The 17,925-nt window shown below is 39.2% G+C and overlaps 1 protein-coding gene across 4 annotated transcripts in view; it reads right to left on the reverse strand.

Annotated features, from left to right (window-relative positions):
- Window positions 1–7,437: 7,437 nt before the first annotated feature.
- The window catches only part of LSM14A (LSM14A mRNA processing body assembly factor), a 49,846-nt gene continuing 39,358 nt past the window's right edge, over window positions 7,438–17,925 (reverse strand). For 2 of the 4 annotated variants that reach the window (XM_045047284.1, XM_023246137.2), the window contains 5 exons: window positions 16,248–16,430; window positions 15,972–16,143; window positions 14,378–14,609; window positions 9,126–9,184; window positions 7,438–8,190 (listed from right to left, as the gene is read on the reverse strand). In XM_045047284.1, coding sequence (XP_044903219.1) covers window positions 9,161–9,184; window positions 14,378–14,609; window positions 15,972–16,143; window positions 16,248–16,430 — 611 coding nt within the window. In that variant the 3' untranslated portion in view covers window positions 7,438–8,190; window positions 9,126–9,160. The remainder of the gene's footprint in view (window positions 8,191–9,125; window positions 9,185–14,377; window positions 14,610–15,971; window positions 16,144–16,247; window positions 16,431–17,925) is intronic. The other 2 variants (XM_023246138.2, XM_023246136.2) reach the window with 1 other exon arrangement.

The following is a 17,925-nucleotide window of genomic DNA, read 5'->3' on the forward strand; positions in this document are numbered from 1 at the left end:
TTTCACTTAGCATAATACCCTTCAGTTCCATCCACGTTCAAGCATCAATTTCTTTAAAAAAATGAGTAACAATAAATATGCTACATATTCACAATTATATATTAATATATATGAATATTAACACATTAATAGGATATAGTATGCTAATACAATTAAATACAAATGAAAGGATCCCTTATCAAGAAAGATGTTGAAGATACAGGCAGAGAAAGAAGTAAGGTAAATCAATATTTTAAGTCTGGAATGATAGGAGTTAGGGAGCCAGAGCACATGCAGTTTGTTGATAGGTGTTTTTTGTTTTTTCTTTTTTTATAGGGCCGCCAGGAAAAGACTGGATACAGATGGAGTTGGTTCAGAGTGTGGTAAGTATCTGGAGTAGTTTCCATCATGTCCTCTAATTTCTCTTTGAAATAGATGGCAAGGCCTTTTGTTGACTGTAAAAAGGTGATTAGAGAAAAGTACCCCGTTTTGCTGGCAATGCTGAGAGCCCAGTAGAAAGTGGTAATGAGATTTACAGTGGCACTAATTTACTCAATTGTGATTCTCTTCCGCAGGACTCAACCCTCTGGGTTAATACTAACAATGTTAAAGATGGATGCTTTCAGAGTAGAAGTTCCTTTAGGCAGGACCATAAGAAGCTCAGGAAAGGAGGAGGGAAATTTAGGGTATTTGCAAGATAAATGATGGATCATGGAGTCTAGGCTGGCTGGAGATGGTGGTGGGGAAAGCAAAAGAAAGGAGGGAGCTATATGAATCCAAAGTAGAAAGATCTTGGACCTGGACATTTGCACCAGCCTAAGAACAGTTACTGAGCAAGGGAGTGGTTAGGTCACTGTGTGTGTGTGTGTGTGTGTGTGTGTGTGTGTGTGTGTGTATCTTTATTTATTTATTTATTTATTTATTTATTTATTTATTTATTTATTTATTATTAAATATTTTTTTTTAAGTAATCTCTACACCCAATGTGGGGCTCTAACTCACAACTCTGAGATCAACAGTCACATGATGGCTGACTGAACCAGCCAGGTGCCCCTACAGTTATTTCTTGACTAAGCTAGTTGGAAGATCAGTGTGGTTGTCTAAATCCATGATTCAGAAGTGACGCAACTGATGTTGATGTACAAGGTCCGGGTTTGTCCACAGCTTTGGGTGGGAGATGGAGGATAAGAGGAAAAGGTCACAGGTCAAGGAACAGGAACCAGCATGTGGGATGGGCCCAGAAGAGTTAACATAGCAGGCCTGACTGCTATCCTTTATAAGGCCTGCTTACAAGTTTGGCCCTTCACTGATACATGGAAACTGGAAACTTGGATTTCAGGAGGGTTTCCACCATTCCCAGAACTGGTAAGAGTAGCTCACCGTGCCTAAACTGTTTGGACAATCAATATGGTTTAATTGTGCTTTACTTCTGGCATTCTGGGACTTGGGTATGTGCCAAGCAGATGGTGCTTACATAGCCAGTCCCCAATCAAAATCATGGACACCAAGTCTCTAATGAGCTTCCCTGATACATTCCTCACGTGTTCTAACAACTTGTTGCTGGGGGAATGAAATACATCCTGTGTGATTTCAATTCAAAATCCCCTCTGAAAGTTTGAGCCTGGTTTCCTCCAGACTTTGCCTATGTGTCTTTTCCCTTTGCTAATTTTGCTTTGCATCCTTTTGATGTTAAGAAATCACAGCCATGATTATGATTATCCTGGGGTCTCTCAATACAGATGGGTAAACCACACTGAAGCTGGTCACTTGGAAGGAGAGAAATGTAGAGGAAGGGGAAGACAAGTGACAGACTTTTTAAGAGAATGGGTAGTAATCAGACGATGAGATGATCACATAAGCCTCAAAATAAGGAGGGGTTTCAACCAGGAGCGGAAGAACAAGGACACCAAGATCACATCCTGAACACTGGTTTGCAGGGCAAGAAATACTCTAGTGTCCCCATGGGAAGGTTGCTTTGGGAAGCAGTGTCCTTAACGGACAAAGGCTGTGCACAGAGGAGGATAAACCCTGCATCTGCTCTAATATAAACATCTATCTATGTCTACATCTATAGTACATCAGGGTTTTCTGGTACTTTATGGTTAGTAACAAATCAGTGTGCTGGTGTGGAGTGGCACCATAGCTGGGCACTACCATCTTTCACCATACTCTAAGTCCACTAGAAGGTAAATAAGTGCTCCACTCACCTACTCCAGCTCTGCCTTCTCTTGCAGAGGAAAAGCAGTGCTAGCATTATTTTAACAATCAAAAGCTAGAAATTACCCAAATGTAGTATCAATGGTAGAATGGCTAAACAGTGGTCTGTTAACACAATGGAATATTATGCTGCAATGAAAACCTCACAGCCAAATGCAACAATATAGACTAATCCCACAATGTTGAGCAAAGAAGCTAAGCACAAAAAGAGTATACATACTGTATAATTCCATTTATATAAAGAACACAAAAAAGCAAAAGCCATCTATGCTGGTAGAAGTCAGGATAGTAGTTACTCCTGAGGGGGCAAGGGGCTACTGGAAGGGAGCTGTAGAAGGGCTTATGGGGAACTATTAATACTCTGAATCTTGAGCTGGGTGCAATTTACAATTACTGATACATATACTATTCTGTGTGTATATTATACTTCAAAACTAAAACAGTACTGCTCAATATATTAAGTGACAACAGCAAGTTTCACCATAGTACGTACACTATGAATCCATTTTTGCTGAAAAGCACATGGCTGTAGAATAATGCCAGGCAGAACATGCCCAAATAGTGTTGATGATGGTTAGCTCTGGGTGGTGGGACTGTAAATTTTCTTTCTTCTTTTCCTTTACCTATTTTTAGAAACCATTTCCATACTGCCTGCATTCTTTCTTTTTTTATTTTTTAAGTAAGCCCAGCACGGGGCCTGAACTCACACCCCCAAGATCAAGAGTTGCATGCTCTACCAACTGAGCCAGCCAGGCGCCCCATACTGCCTACAATCTTTTTAAATGTATTACTTTTATAGACATAAAACAAAACAACACCTAATTCCATTTTATAAACTGCAACCTGCAAGGTTCCACATACCCACCCTGGACAAAGCAATGCTACTAAACACTGGGGAGGAAGCAAGTGATAACCAACACCCAACTAACCCATAAAGAAAAAAATTTACAAAACAATTTCGGCACAAGCAAAACCCTGAACTGCAATGTTGGGATCTGCATTCTCATCAGCAATCCTATGTGAGGCTAGCACTGGAGGATTACCCGGATTAGGTGAGCACTAGGATTACAGGGGCACACTTCCAGACATCTAGTAAACATGTTCCTGTCCTCTGTACCGGGAGGACTGAAAACCATTCACTGGAATTCATCACAATGTCGCCTGGGCCCGAGTTTCTCACACTCCCTCAAGACTGGTATTCTTTGCTCTTTCCTTGCACTCTCAGACTACTCTTCAGTCTGGGGGCAAAAGCAAGACTTCCTAAACGGGAGAGTTACTTTAAGAAAGCCTTATTATTGAACTGAAATATGCTTTTGCCTCACAATGCTACTTTGTTTCTTTATAAACCACAACATGGACATCAGTGCACATTAAAGCATTTCCTTAAAATCAACATTCATTATGAACTAGAATTAGATTCAGGTCTATTCTGATCCGTTTGTGAGCTAAACCTGAAAACATTTTAATCAGTCAGCCAAGTTTGTTAAATATGAACCGAGCTGAAATTTAAAGGACACCCACACCACTGGCTCATAGCTCTGCACCATCACTGAGAACAGAAACCACATTAGATTCATAGTCTCACCACGTGCTCCTGAAGCCAGATTTATAAATGTCTCAAAACCACAAACTTGCTTTTACTAACACTGGCTCTGAAAAACACAGGAAGAACCTTTGCCATCACACCTCCAGAGAAGTTTGGGATTACCCCAAGAGCAATGCCTGGGACCTGCATCTCTAGCTACCCAGTGCACACACTACCTGGCTGCCTGGCTGCCACGGGCCGCCAAGCCCCTGCTGCTCAAAGCTACACCTCCCTTGCTTCCCTAACTTGACCAACTCCTTGCTAGTCAGGGAATACCTCTTCCAAGAAGTTATCCCTGTGTCTCCATCTTGGGAGAAGCTAGGGCAGTCTGCTCTGAGCAAAGCCTGATTTAGTATCTTAGATTCACAGATTAATGGTGCTACTTTACTTCCCTAAATTGGCTTCCAATGTACAAATAAAACCTGTTGTCTTTTAAAAACACAGTCAAGGGGTGCCTGGGTGTTTCAGTTGGTTAAGCATCCAACTTCAGCTCAGGTCACGATCTCACGGCTCATGAGTTCGAGCCCTGCGTCGGGCTCTGTGCTGACAGCTCAGAGCCTGGAGCCTGCTTTGGATTCTGTTTCTCTCTCTCTCTGCTCTTCCCCCACTCCTGCGTGTGTTTTATTTCTCTCTCTCTCTCTCAAAAATAATTAAAAAACAAAAAACAAACCCACAAAATGGTTTAAGTAAGCAAATTGGTGACACGTAAGGTCCTAAAGAGAGATCACTCACCTTGCTTACTCTATCCTGTGACCTCTCCCCACAGTCACAAATTAAACCAGCTCTGAACTAATAATAGGGCAGGGGGATCCTAGAATCTGGACATAATTAGATCTGAGTGATTAGCATGGCCTTGCGAAAGGTGCAGCTTCTCTTTCAGACAGATAACCCACAGAGACAGGGACAACAGCCATGTAAAACTGAGACACAGAAACAACCCACACCCTTTTCCTGTATGCTAGGAATAAAAAACCAAGTCTCAGCACTCAAATCAGCCAAACCCATAGGAAACTTGAGTCTCTGTCTCCCTGTTTTTCCCTGGATTCTGTCCTGCAGAAATGCTCCCTCCTGACTCTTAGTCCTTCCCCCCTCTTCCTGCCCCAGTTACAACCAAGATGTACTAGATTTGAGAGGATGGAGAAATGGTAAAATAATCCTACTGTGAAAACTTTACCAAGGCCCTTTAAGGAGGGGGCTGGATTAGATGAGCTGTGCTGTGTGCATATGTGTGTGAGTATGTGTGTGTGTGTGTGCGAGTAAATATATATATATTTGTTTGTTTGTTTGTTTGTTTGGTTTTTAATTAAGTAGGCTCCACACCCAGTGCAAAAGCCCAACATGGGGCTTGAACTTATGACCCTGAGATCAAGACCTGAACCAAGATCAAGACTTGGACACTCAACTGAATGAGCTACCCAGGTAGGTGCCTCTGGCTGTGCTGTTTTAAAGCTGTTTTTCTAATCCTGTGATCAGAACTACCTGGGGGACATAGCCTGATGCCCAGGCTCCTCTGTAGAACTTCGGACTCAGACTCTCCAGATGTGGGCATGGGAATTTGTACTTTAAAATGTTCCTCAGCTGATTTGGAGAAGAGATTTGTGAACATTTCTTGAAAGAGACCAGGATGAAGTGGTAATTCCTGTGATAATGGGTTTCCAAAACATTGTGCCACTGGAAGTAAGGTCCCTTTATACCTCGATCTTTCATAGTCCATGTGAAGACCACGTTTTCAGTAAACGTTTTTAAAGATTTTGGGGAAGGGAGAAGAATGAATTCCCTACTCACTGTCTTTTCATGTGGAGGGAACTCAGCCAGTGTTCCTCAGAATGGAAGGGTCACCGTTGCACTTTGGGCTGGATAGCTGATTATGTGGCACTGTCCAGTATGGTGTAGGATTTTGCAATCCTTGGCCCTTGCTCTTAAATGCCAGTGGTGGTCCCTGGTCACTGTGACAACCAAAACACATCCCCTCATACTCCTCTAAATGCTCTCTGGTTATCAGTTCAATCTGTGATTAAGAGCCACTGAGCTGGATTAACATTCCTGACCTCTCTCCCTACCCCCTACAATAAGTCCTGCTTTTCGGGGGGGAAGAAATGGTCTATCCAACAAATGAGTTTAGGAGTCAGCCTTCCCTCTCTTCTCTTTCACACTTGCCTGCCCACAGAGGAAGCATTTTAGCCTGAGGCTTCCAGCCTGGCCTGTGCCTGGCTGGCTTAGTCTTCTCAAGATAGGGACTGTAACTCAAGAACACTCCACACTCTAGTGGGGGAGAACAGAGCTTCTAGCTTTACCTATAACAATAAATTAGTCTTAGGAAAAGTGTTGGAAATTAATTTAGTTATTTTAGAGAATATAAACATAACCATAACTCCATTATTATACTTAAAAGATGTCTTTCATTGTTTCTCTCTATTATGATATTATTATTTTAAGAGAAAGAACTTTGACGAACATTTTTTATTTACCAGTTTTATTCTGTCTTAGAATAAAAACCTTGCTTTAATATTGTGAGGTGCACTGCAGGTATGCCATGCGGCCAGTTTTTACTGGGGCAAAAAATGCCTTAGTCAGTGACCCAGAGGCCTTGGAAAACACACGAATGCATACTTTCAAAGCATGTAGAGCTGGTATTTACAGCTTTTCTTGGAATTGGCCCGGGACATCTCAAACAATCTACATAGGTACTGTCATAGCATTTGCTTTGATGTTCAGAATGCTTCAGAAATGTGTTCAATATAATGATTTGTGGGTCCTCCAAAAGGTTTTGTTGTTAACATGCAAGCAAACAGTATTAAGCAATATTACCTAAACTATGGCTGGCAAGAACTGGACCTCAGTAATGAAACCAAATTACAAAACATTTCCGTGTAGGTATACAAAAGATATAAAATTAAAATTAAAAATATCAACCATCTTTAAATATTCCAATTCTCCTACAGTGCAGTTTTCCACATCTTTATCACTATTGAATACTTTAAGGACAAAGTTAACAAAAATCAAAATAGATAAAAATATTTAAATCTTTGGATCCCTTTATTCTATGGCCTTCATAAAAACACAAAAATGGCCATATTTTTTCCCCCACTATAGCTTAAAATATCAAAAAGATTTACTAGTGATTTATAATTAGCAATGAACTCTATTACTGAGTCATTTGTGGGCCACGGGCCCAAGGACCAGTGTTAGGATATCTTATAGGTTGCCAAAATAATATCTAACACTCTGAATCCTCTTGAAATATAATGGAATGAATCAAGGTATTACAACAAAATCCCAGGCATATCTGGAAGAACAGGTTAATTGATGCCCAGTTTTATTGTCTTAAAAAAGGGGAGGGTGCTTATTTGAAAATACAGCTAAGTACATTCTTATCTATGATTATTTACATTCATATACTGAAAATATTTATTATTTGGACAAATCCTGTGATATGCCATTTGTTATAAAATGAAGTTCTTACAATGAGTATAAGCAATTTATCCTTTTCAGGTAATGGAAGAAATGTATCAAATCTTCTTTTGTGTTCCAAATGTTAAAAAAAAAAAAAAAAAAAAATCAAAATCAGAAATCTCAAGCCTGGAAAACTATGAAAAAAGACCCACCACCCATAGCTCTGCTCCTCAGCACATCAACTTCTGCAAGGACACAGTATGTTTGCTGACTTTAAAATGTTTATTCTTTAAAAAATTAGTTGCTTTTTATACAGCTATACAAAGTTCTTAATGTTTCTTTGGCAATGGAATATAATGGAATTTTACAACTATATAAAAAAGTTACCTTTGCCTAAGAAACAGTATTTACTGTGTTTACATAGTTGACTGACAAAATTCTCTACCATCCAGCACCCTAATTAATTGACGAAATAAGCTACCTCAAAAGGGATATTACAGGATTTCCAAAAAGAAAGAAACAAAGAGAGAAAGATACACACACACACACACACACACACACACACACACACACACACACAACCTTCTGTGGCTCAAAACACAGTATCACGGCCCTATCTGCAGGCAACTTACAATCATTGCCAAATACAATTTAGTGATAAGAAAAATCCTTTCAGTGATGAAAAAATACTTATAAGTCCCACTGAAGTACTGTTGTAGTTTAACTATACATAAGAAATTACTTAACCTTCTGCTATTCCAAATATATTTAATGCTCATTTTTTAAGATGAGCCTTCCCGCCCCCTCCCTCCCCCCCAAAGTAACTGCATTGGATCTTTGAAATTAAGCAGAAAAAAACACACAAACAAACACCCAGTGCTGGTGACAAATATACAGCGGATTCACCTCTTCCTTCTTCTCAAAGACCGGAACCAATTCTCAGGACCATGAAGAGCTAGAAATTCACCTACTTTCAAAGACTTGTTTGTAGACTATGCAGCAACTTTGTTGTCTTTCTAAAAAGGAAAAAAAAAATTAGCTCATGTTTCACATGATTGGTTTATTAGTATTTCTTTCTAATTTACTTAAGTATATTTCCCATTACTTTTAAATATACCCTCCTTTTCCTTTCATGTATAAATCTTTTCACTAATTTCCAGAAAACATTTTATAACTTCCACACACCCAGCAGTAGCTCATTATTTGTTAACTGCATTTTCCAGTTAGTGGAGGTTAAAGCAGTCATGGTGTGGGCTGGTTCCAGCAAGAAGGCCCCCTAAGATATAGGCATACCTTACTATCTTCGTTTGCATCCTAATTATTTTTAAACACAATGATAGAACTTAAACTTTCAACACAGTTAGCCAAGGTCATCGAATATAACTGACAACATACTCTGGAAAAAGATTAATAAAATCCCTAAGTCTCTGATGTCCTTACTAAGCAATAAAATATCCAGACAGTAAAATAACATTTCTCCCCAAAGTTTCATGCAAGGAGAAAGCAATGATTTAGAAATTCATTTTAAAACGATAACTTTTAAATTTCAAATAAGTTCTGCAAATCAGCAAGCTGACAGGGTAATTTTTAAAAAGGAACCATGGAAAAAACAAAAATGTCAGAGAGTCTCTAGCTTCCTAGTGAGACGAATCCTAATCTAAAGTCTTGTATATAACATCAGAGCCAGGGGTCTGTTTTCCTCAGGACTAGTTGTTACCACATACCTGATTTTAACTGCTGATTTTCATCCTGTTAGAAATACACTATTTCCTATGTTAAAGATTTAACTTTATCTGTGTATACGGGCACCAAACCATTTGTACAACGTCATTAAACTAGAATACATATGGCATGGTGTAAACTGGTACAGAAAGAAATAAACTGAAGATAATCCCACCCCACTGTCCCCCACCAAAGCCAACCTTCACACAACCCCATTTTTTTTTTTTACCTTTCAGAAAGCTGTACGATCAATCCAGACCTATTTTAGGGTCCAAAAGCTGTGGTTTTCTGAAAGGTAAAAAAAAAAAGAAAGCAAAAGAGAGAGAGAGAGAGAGAGAGAGAGAGAGAGAGAGAGAGAGAGAAGGGAAGAGGAGGGGGATACAGAGAAATAGGGGGAGGGAGGGGAGAAAATAAAAGGGGGGAAGGGAGAGAGAGTACCATGCTGAGTCATTTTGGTTACCTCTTTGTCTCTGGACCCTATCTGAAAAAACAGACTCAAACGGAAAGTAATCTGTCTTACCTGCCATGGTGGCTTAACCATCTTAGAAGCAGCATATAAAATAAGAGCAGGCTATACTCTTATTACACCCAACCTGATCTCCTTGCCCTCCACCCCCACAAAGCATCAAAGGACCAAGCTCAGCACAAGTTTATGTTTCTAACATTATCCTTGAGGAAAACTGGGCTAGAAGTCAACGAGAGGAAGTTTTGGCTTTATTAGCTTGTATCCATATCAAGAGAGTTAACCTTGGGGCGCCTGGGTGGCTCAGTCCGTTAAGCGACTGACTTCAGCTCAGGTCATAATCTTACAGTTTGTGAGTTCGAGCTCCGTGTCGGGCTCTGTGCTGACAGCTCGGAGCCTGGAGCCAGCTTCAGATTCTGTGTCTCCCTCTCTCTCTGCCCCTCTCCAACTTGTCCTCTGTCTCTCAAAAATAAACATTAAAAACATAAAAAAAAAAAAAAAAAAAAAAAAAAAAGAGTTAACCTCTCTGGGTCCTTGGTTTCCTAACTATCTACTGGGGGTAGGGTGAGAGAGAGCCTACAGTTCAGCTGATACTTTAAAGGAGTTCTAAAAATCTACAATTCTGCTTTGCCCATGTTTTCATTAAACAACCACTTGCTTATGTACACCTCAAAACTAATGATTCATGCCAATAGAGCACAAAGAACAAAGCCAACCCATTACATAAAGGCTGCTGCAAATGCCACTGACATCCATTTATGAGAAGTATTAGATGTTGTTTTAGAAACAAGTTTAATCCTTGAAAGTAAATCTCCTTTATGTAATAGTGATCACTATTTCTGCCAGGTGATATGATTTAGAAGGCATAGAATGCAGAGAAGGTCACTGCTCTAGTGGCAGACATAAGGGTCATGCAACTTTGGAATGGGCAATCAAGGGCTAGCCACACTGATGGATCTTCTGCCTTACTGAAGGCTGAAATAGTGTATTCCTAATCAGCATGCTGAGCATTTACTTCAAGCCCACTATGGTTCCATGTCCATTGGTGGAAATGAAAGTAAAATACATATTCACTAATTGCCAAGAGACTCCCATCTAGCTGGCGATGCAGAACAAAACACATGAAATATGGAAAATGAGTGTTAAAATGTGTGCCAATGAAAGCAGATACCACAAGAGGTCAGAAAAGGAAGAAATCTGTGGAGGAAGGAAGAGAGGTTTCCGAAGACAGAGCATACCTTGGACAAGACTGTGAAGGGTGTGAAAGGGACCCCTTGACTTTCAGCTGTGTCTATCTCTACATTGGACTAAAACACAAGAAGGCTAGGACTGCATCTGTTTTGCTTACACTAACATCCAGGCTAGTGCATGGCATATATGAATTCAATGTATTTGGTCAAGGAATGAGGTCAGTGTTGGAATCAAGGACAGTGTATACAAGTGATGACCACGAGTCAAACTGCTTGAACCAGACAGCTTAAAGGGTAATGAGAAATGGGACTGGATACATTAGCAGGATCCTCACAGAGCACGAAGAGCAGGCAGTACAAGGTCACATTTGAACCTTCTTGTCATCAGGGCAATACCTAGGGTCCGGTCAATCTATCACCCCTTGAAACACTCAAGCAGAGGCTGGACTATTTGTCAAGGATACACTAATGTGGATAAAGACTCATGCAGATAACTTCTACAGTGCATTCTAATTCTGCAATGTATGTGACAGGGGATTTAACTGAAGGCTCAAAGTGACCAAAGAGTGAGACAGAGCTTCAAAAAATGTTTGTATTCATAAATGTATGTACTGTGCACCCAGCAGTTAATCAACAGTTTATGGATGACTGTTCAGATAAAGGGAAATAATAGTTCAATCTTACAGACAACATGACAGCTCTTTTTTCAAATATCTGCCAAATTATTAAGACAATTATGTATATTCTGTACTTTTACAACGGTAGAGTTAAACTAATAGGGTGAGGATACAGGGGAAAAAAATCTTCACTCACATTGTAAAATTGTAACAATTAAGACCATTCCTGAGGTAGGATGGATGCTCTTAGAAAAAGTAAGCTGCCAGCTCCTTAACAGGGATACTTCAGGACTCATGGCTTGGCCAAGAGCTCAGACCTCTCAAATGTTTTCCAACTCTGAAACTTTAATGATCTTTAGAAGGTGTATAGGAGATAAAACTGTGTTAACTCTCTTTCCACAATGTGAAAACTGAGGGCCTGAAAGGTTTGACGACTCAACTGAGGTCACACTAGCAACAATCACTAAAATCCTCATTGGGATCCAAGTTTAATTTAAATGTACTTTTTCTCAAACCAAGCTGACTCAATGTGGTCTTCAACAAGAAGGTGTCATAGGTTCTTCAACAGGTAACTGACATGCCTGAAGTGAGGTAAAGAAGAGACTGAATGTCTGAAGACCAATCAGTGAGTTGTTATGGTAGCTGGCAGGGACATCTCACAGGAATGAATGTGGTAATGCGGACATGGGCTATACTGCCTGGGAGATAAAAAAGTGACACACCATTAGCCAATGCAGACACTGGGAGGAGGCTGTGCGGAGACGATGGAAAGGCTAGAAGATGATAAGGTCATTTGAGGAAGGTTAAGTTTAAGTTGGTCACAGGATATAAAGCACATAAAGACAGAGAAATGCAGGTAGAAGCACAGAAGGTCCTAAGTGAAAAACCAATTAAAAGCGATGAATCAACATGTTCACAAAGGAGAGGAGGAAAGAAAGGGGAAGGGAGAGGAAAAAGAAAGAAGGGAGAAGAAGCAGGAGCCCAAGCATGAGCACAAATGCTTACAAGGAGCAAACTGAACATTCTGGGCAGAAGGAATGGGTGAAAAGGTCCTGAGATAGTTGTAAGTTTGGCACTGAACAAGAGCAAGAAGGTCCACATATCTGCAGCAGAGTGAATAAAGAAAAGGTGAGTCCCACTGGCAAAAAAGACCAGAGCCAGTATAAGACTTATGACGTGAAGAAGCAGTCAGATCATGAAGTGCCTGGCTGTGGTGAGGAACACATGTTATTATTATTTTTCTAAAGATTTTATTAAATAATATTTTATTTTTAAGTAATAGCTACACTTGGGGTGCCTGGGTGGCTCAGTCGGTTAAGCGTCCGACTTCAGCTCAGGTCATGATCTCCCGGTTCGTGAGTTCGAGCTCCACGTCAGGCCGTGTGCTGCCAGATCAGAGCCTGGAGCCTGCTTCAGATTCTGTGTCTCCTTCTCTCTGCCCCTCCCCCGCTCATGCTCTGTCTCTGTCTCTCTCTTTGTCTCTCTCTCAAAAAATAAACATAAAAAAAATTTTTTTTACATTGTATTCCATTTTAAAACGAAAACTTGCCTCGATGCTTATAATCTTTTCTAAGATATTGAAAAGCAAAAAAAAAAAAAAAAAATGTTTTTAAAGATTAAAACAAAAAGAAAAAAGTATCTACACTCAATGTAGGGCTTAAATTCACAACCCCGAGGTCAAGACTCATACTCCACTGACTGACCAGCCAGGTGCCCTGGAATATGTGTTATTTTTTAAAAAGAAAAAAACAAAACAAAAAGACCCCAAATAACAGTATTTAAAAAAAAACTAGGAAGAAAGTTTCTAAGTTGGGTCAGTGGTTGTCAGTGTCAAATATTGCAGAGGAGTTCAGGGCAAATATTTGTGAAAAGGCTACTGACCTCTATAAGCAAAAGGTCACTGGCAAGAACCTTAATAGTGACAAGCAAAAGGCATTTTATAACTCCTAAGACACAGTCTCCCCAGCCAGAACGGCAACTTTCCAAGTTACAAGTCCTGTAGCTGCACCAGGTCACCAGTGCTGGATAGCATGAGCTAATGAACTGAGGCTAATTTTCAGCAGTCTTGGCTGGATGATACAGTATCAGAGGTGTCAAAGTTAACAGACCAGACCCAAAAGCCACTAACACTGATCCTTCAAGAAGGATCTCAACAATGTCCAGTTCAAATAATGGACAGTGAAACTCCTGCCAGTAGGTCTTTTTGTTTCCAGCTGCCCTGTGCAACTCTTAGATCTCTTTATAAGGTGATTTTGATCCCTTCTGTGATTATATAAAGTTCCTCTCTACTAAACCTAAAAATCAATAAACTAGGAAGTGACACTGACTTAATTGATAGACTCCTTTAAATAAATTAATTATATATATAAACAATACTATACAGAGCTATATAGTTTTCTAGCAGCAGTTTGCAAATACCAACATATCACAGTATTTTCAAGACCAAGGTAAAATAAGAAAACCAGGGAAAACATAGTTGAATTTTCCACAAAACTAAATTAAGGGTACTGACTCAGAAACAAACTTACAAGGCTTGAGACCCTGAAGCATCGCTTACTAGCTGACCTTGGACAAGGCATTTACCATCTCAATACCTATTTCTTCATCTGTAAAATGGCGGTAAGAATAGTACTATCTTACAGAGTTCATGTGAGGTTTAAGCGAGTTAATACACAAAAAACATTTAGAACAATGCCTAGTACATGCAAAATTCTATATAAATGTTGGCTGCTATGAATGCTTTCCACTCTGGAGTATGTGCTTCCTAGACTCTTTTGGTGTTAAAGCACACTCCATAATATGAAATAAAGGTGATATTATATAGTCTTTTTTTGGTATAATTTCTTTAGCAATCCCCCATGCCTCCAAAAAAAAAAAAAAAAATCCTAAGCCTATCTCTAATACATTTTTTATTTTGGGGGGAAATTTTACTATCCATGAAATCTAAAACCATGGTTCTATAATAAAAAAGACCCCTCCACCCCAATCTCATTTCTATCTTTTGCTTCCTCCAAATGGAAACAGTTAAAAAATACTTGGACTCATTAGCCAAGAAATTACTGCTCCTTATAATTATATAAACAACCTCATCCCCCACTGAAGAGTCAAAATGGAAGTTATACAATGTCTTAAAAATATTCACCCAATATAAAATAAAAACATTCCAAATTTCATAAAACTGCCTGCCAACCCCAAAGCAGACAATACTTACTCTGTATTCAAAATCTGCAAACTCCCTGCCCCCACGACCTCCTCTGAATCCACCACGAAATCCTCGAGGGGTAGTGAAGGTACCACCTCTGCCACCACCACGCCCTCGGCCACCACGGAAACCAAGACCTCCTCTGCCTCTGTAACCGCCACGGCCACGGTTTGGACGAAGTGGGATTCCAAATGTTTCGGCATTTAATCTTCTTTCCTCAGCCCAGGTTGGTCTCCGTTCTCTGTTATAAGAATAAACTCTACTGTATCAGGTCGTAAGAACATTTTCCAGCAAAACTATGTGACACTAATTCCCAAATTATGGATAAGTAATTCCTAAAGATCAAATAAAAATAAGCACCTTATCTGCGCTGACAGTGTGGAGCCTGCTTGGGATTCTGTCTCCTCTCTCTGCCCCTCCCCCGTGCACTCTCAAAAATAAACATTAAAAAAATAAAAAATAAAAAACCAAGCACCTTATCTAAGTCATCACAAGCCATCCATGGCAATATGTCCTCATGATATTCTCTTAAATTTCATGTGCAAATATGACCAGTATTAGTTTTTTCCAAATACAGTATATAAAACAAACATGGTAATAGCCCCCAATATAATGGGAATTCAAATATAGGATTGGCAACTGACTCCACTCTCCCTTTGGCCCAATGTAAGAGAGGGCAAAGCCAGGAAAGGGGACTCTGTCTCAGGAAGCTAGAAGAAGGAAGCTAAGTCCCCAAGTTCCTAGTATGCTCCTGGCCCAGTCCCCGGACCTGGTGTCTGAAGCAAGTGTTTAAATTGCTACTGATGCAGGGGTGCCTAGGTGGCTCAGTCAGTTAAGTGTCCAACTCTTGGCATCAGCTCAGGTCATGATCTCATGGTTCGTGGGATTGAGCCCTGCATCAGGCTCTGCTCCGACAGTGTGGAACCTGCTTGGGATTCTCTCTCCCTCTCTCTGTCCCTCCTCTGCTTATGCTCGCTCTCTGTCTCACTCTCAAAATAAATAAATAAACAACAAAAAAATTAAATTGCTACTGCTGCTGTAGTAAATTGCTCCAGCCCAGACAATCGCAGGATTTTGATCACAACATCTCCATCCGTGTTTACACTGAAGTAGACAACTGCCACCAGGTGGCACCAAACTATAGTCAGAAACTCTGGAACTAGTGATGCTGGATCTTTCAATTAACCTGACAATTTTCTGGATCCACATTTGCTATGATATGACAAAGTTTTACTGTATCAACAAACGTCAAAGTAACATTAGTCAAACGTCAAATGAAGTGCTTTTGGCCCTGGCTTCATTTGAACCACACTGAAGAGGAGTAAAATAAAAGGTCTTACTTAGATGTCAGATGTTAGCTTTTGGTTTAATTACCAATTTTCAAACGTGAATGCATCCCTAAACAAAAGTATATGGTTATTTCTTCTTCACAAGGAGTAATATCACTGAAAATTTTAGTATGGATTATTTTCTTCTAGCAAAATAAAACATTAAAAAATTATAGTCATTAGATATCTTTAAGTATTCATTAAAGTTTGTGAATTTCTAAGAAATCATTTCATATTTCAAGCTAAGAATATAAGAGCAGCTTAAAAGACTGTACCTATTATCATCACAAGAAATATTATCAAAGAAGGATTTGGTTTTATCATAGTAGCAATTAGGTCCAAGTGGATCTTCTTCATCTGCATTTCCTTCACTGTTTTGGGTATCAACTCCTGAGTCTCCTTTATCTTCACCATTTACAGGCTTTTCCTGCTTCTCAAGTTTATCTTCTAATGAAAAACAAGCACATACCAGAAAGTCAAGACTTCTATTAAACATCCATGATTCACAAGTCAAATCAGAACATTTTCTGAATAGAAAAACGAAAACTCACCTTTCAATTTAAGTTTATTATGAAACTCTCTGTCAATTTCCTCCTTGTTAAATTGTGCATTCGCACTTTCAAAGTCAAAGTCTTTCTCAAACTTCATTGGACCATCTCGTCGGATACCAAATCGTCCCCTGCCACCTCGATGACCCCCACGTCCTCTTCTTGGAGCTGAAGGAGCACCTGGAACTAGGTCAATAAAGAAAGAATAAGCTGGTTTAGGACAGAAACTATTATTGTAGTCAACAACAAAAATGCTTACAAGTCTCTATACACTTCACTGTACTTGTAATTTTTATATATAAAAAAAAGGAGTTTCACTAACACTTAATATATAGTAGGCTGAGAACCATGCACATGAAATTTATTTTTATGGGGTCCACACTCATATATGTTATTTACAGAGTATACAACCAAACAATTTTGGAGGCTCCTGTACCAAATTACTCTAATACTCTTTGAGGGAGGGGCTTTGCTCTGCTTATAGTTTTAATTCCTACAATGTGCCAAACGTATAGTGAATTCTCAAAATTTAGGAAGTCTTCTATGAAAGGATCCTAAGAATCAACATTTAGAATGAGATAAATGAACACTAATAAACACAAATTGCAAGGTAGGAGGTATTCTTTCCACATCACAGATCACAAAAGAAGCACCAGGTCTCAACCACTCCAACCACTTCCTCTTTCACCTTTCTTTTCTCCCTCTAAATGTCTTCAAATTATTCAAGTCTTCTAGCACCTATTCTTTCTCTATTATGATAACAGGATTTATGAGATATGATAATGAAATACCAAAGTAGCATAAATGACAGTGAAAAGTTGAGAACCCAAATATACAACACAAGAGGAAAAGTTAAGAAAAAATAAAAGAGGAATATGGAGCAGTAATTGATGTGAGTTAACAGAAACAACACAAAGCAGTATGAATTCAATGATTATAATTATGTGAAATGTTTAATACTGACAAAGATCAGAAAGTGGCTGCACAGTAATAGGTTTGTGATCAGTGTTTGCTGAAGTTTGGCAAATTGCCCATGTTTGAGAAAACAAACCACAAAAAGCCACAGCGGCATATCCAGACACTTAGATCTAGATAAGCAGGATGTTTAAAACATTCAACTTCACTATTAAAAACACTTTGGCCACAAGCCAGGAAGTAAGTATAGCACAATCTTTCCGTGTTAAAAAAAGTTTAAGTGTAGTCTGTTTGTAAAACCGTAAGAAAAACAATCTGAAAGAATATTCACTGTTCTGTTAATGAACCTTTGAGGGATGAATTTAAGGGCAGTAAAAGGTCCTTTTATTTATTACTTTGTATGATTTTTAAATGATGGTAGTATGGCAATTATCTTCTTTTTTTCTTTTATTTAGATTTATTTATTTATTTATTTTTGAGAGAGAGAACACATGAGTGGGGGAGGGACAGAGCAAGAATCCCAAGCAGACCCTGCACTGTCAGTGCAGAGCCCAGAGCCCAGAGCCCAGAGCCCGACGCAGGTCTCAAACTCACAAACTATGAATTTATGACCTGACCTGAAGTTGCACCGTGGCATTTATCTTATTTTGAGAGAGAAGTTCTCTCTCTTTCAAGATAAAAAAAAAAGTGAAATGTAGTAAATCAAACCAAAACTTCTGTATTCTATGGCACATAGCACATACAAAAATACATACAGCAACGTACA

Source organism: Felis catus, chromosome E2, assembly GCF_018350175.1.
Source record: "Felis catus isolate Fca126 chromosome E2, F.catus_Fca126_mat1.0, whole genome shotgun sequence".
Classification (NCBI taxonomy): Eukaryota; Metazoa; Chordata; class Mammalia; order Carnivora; family Felidae; genus Felis; species Felis catus.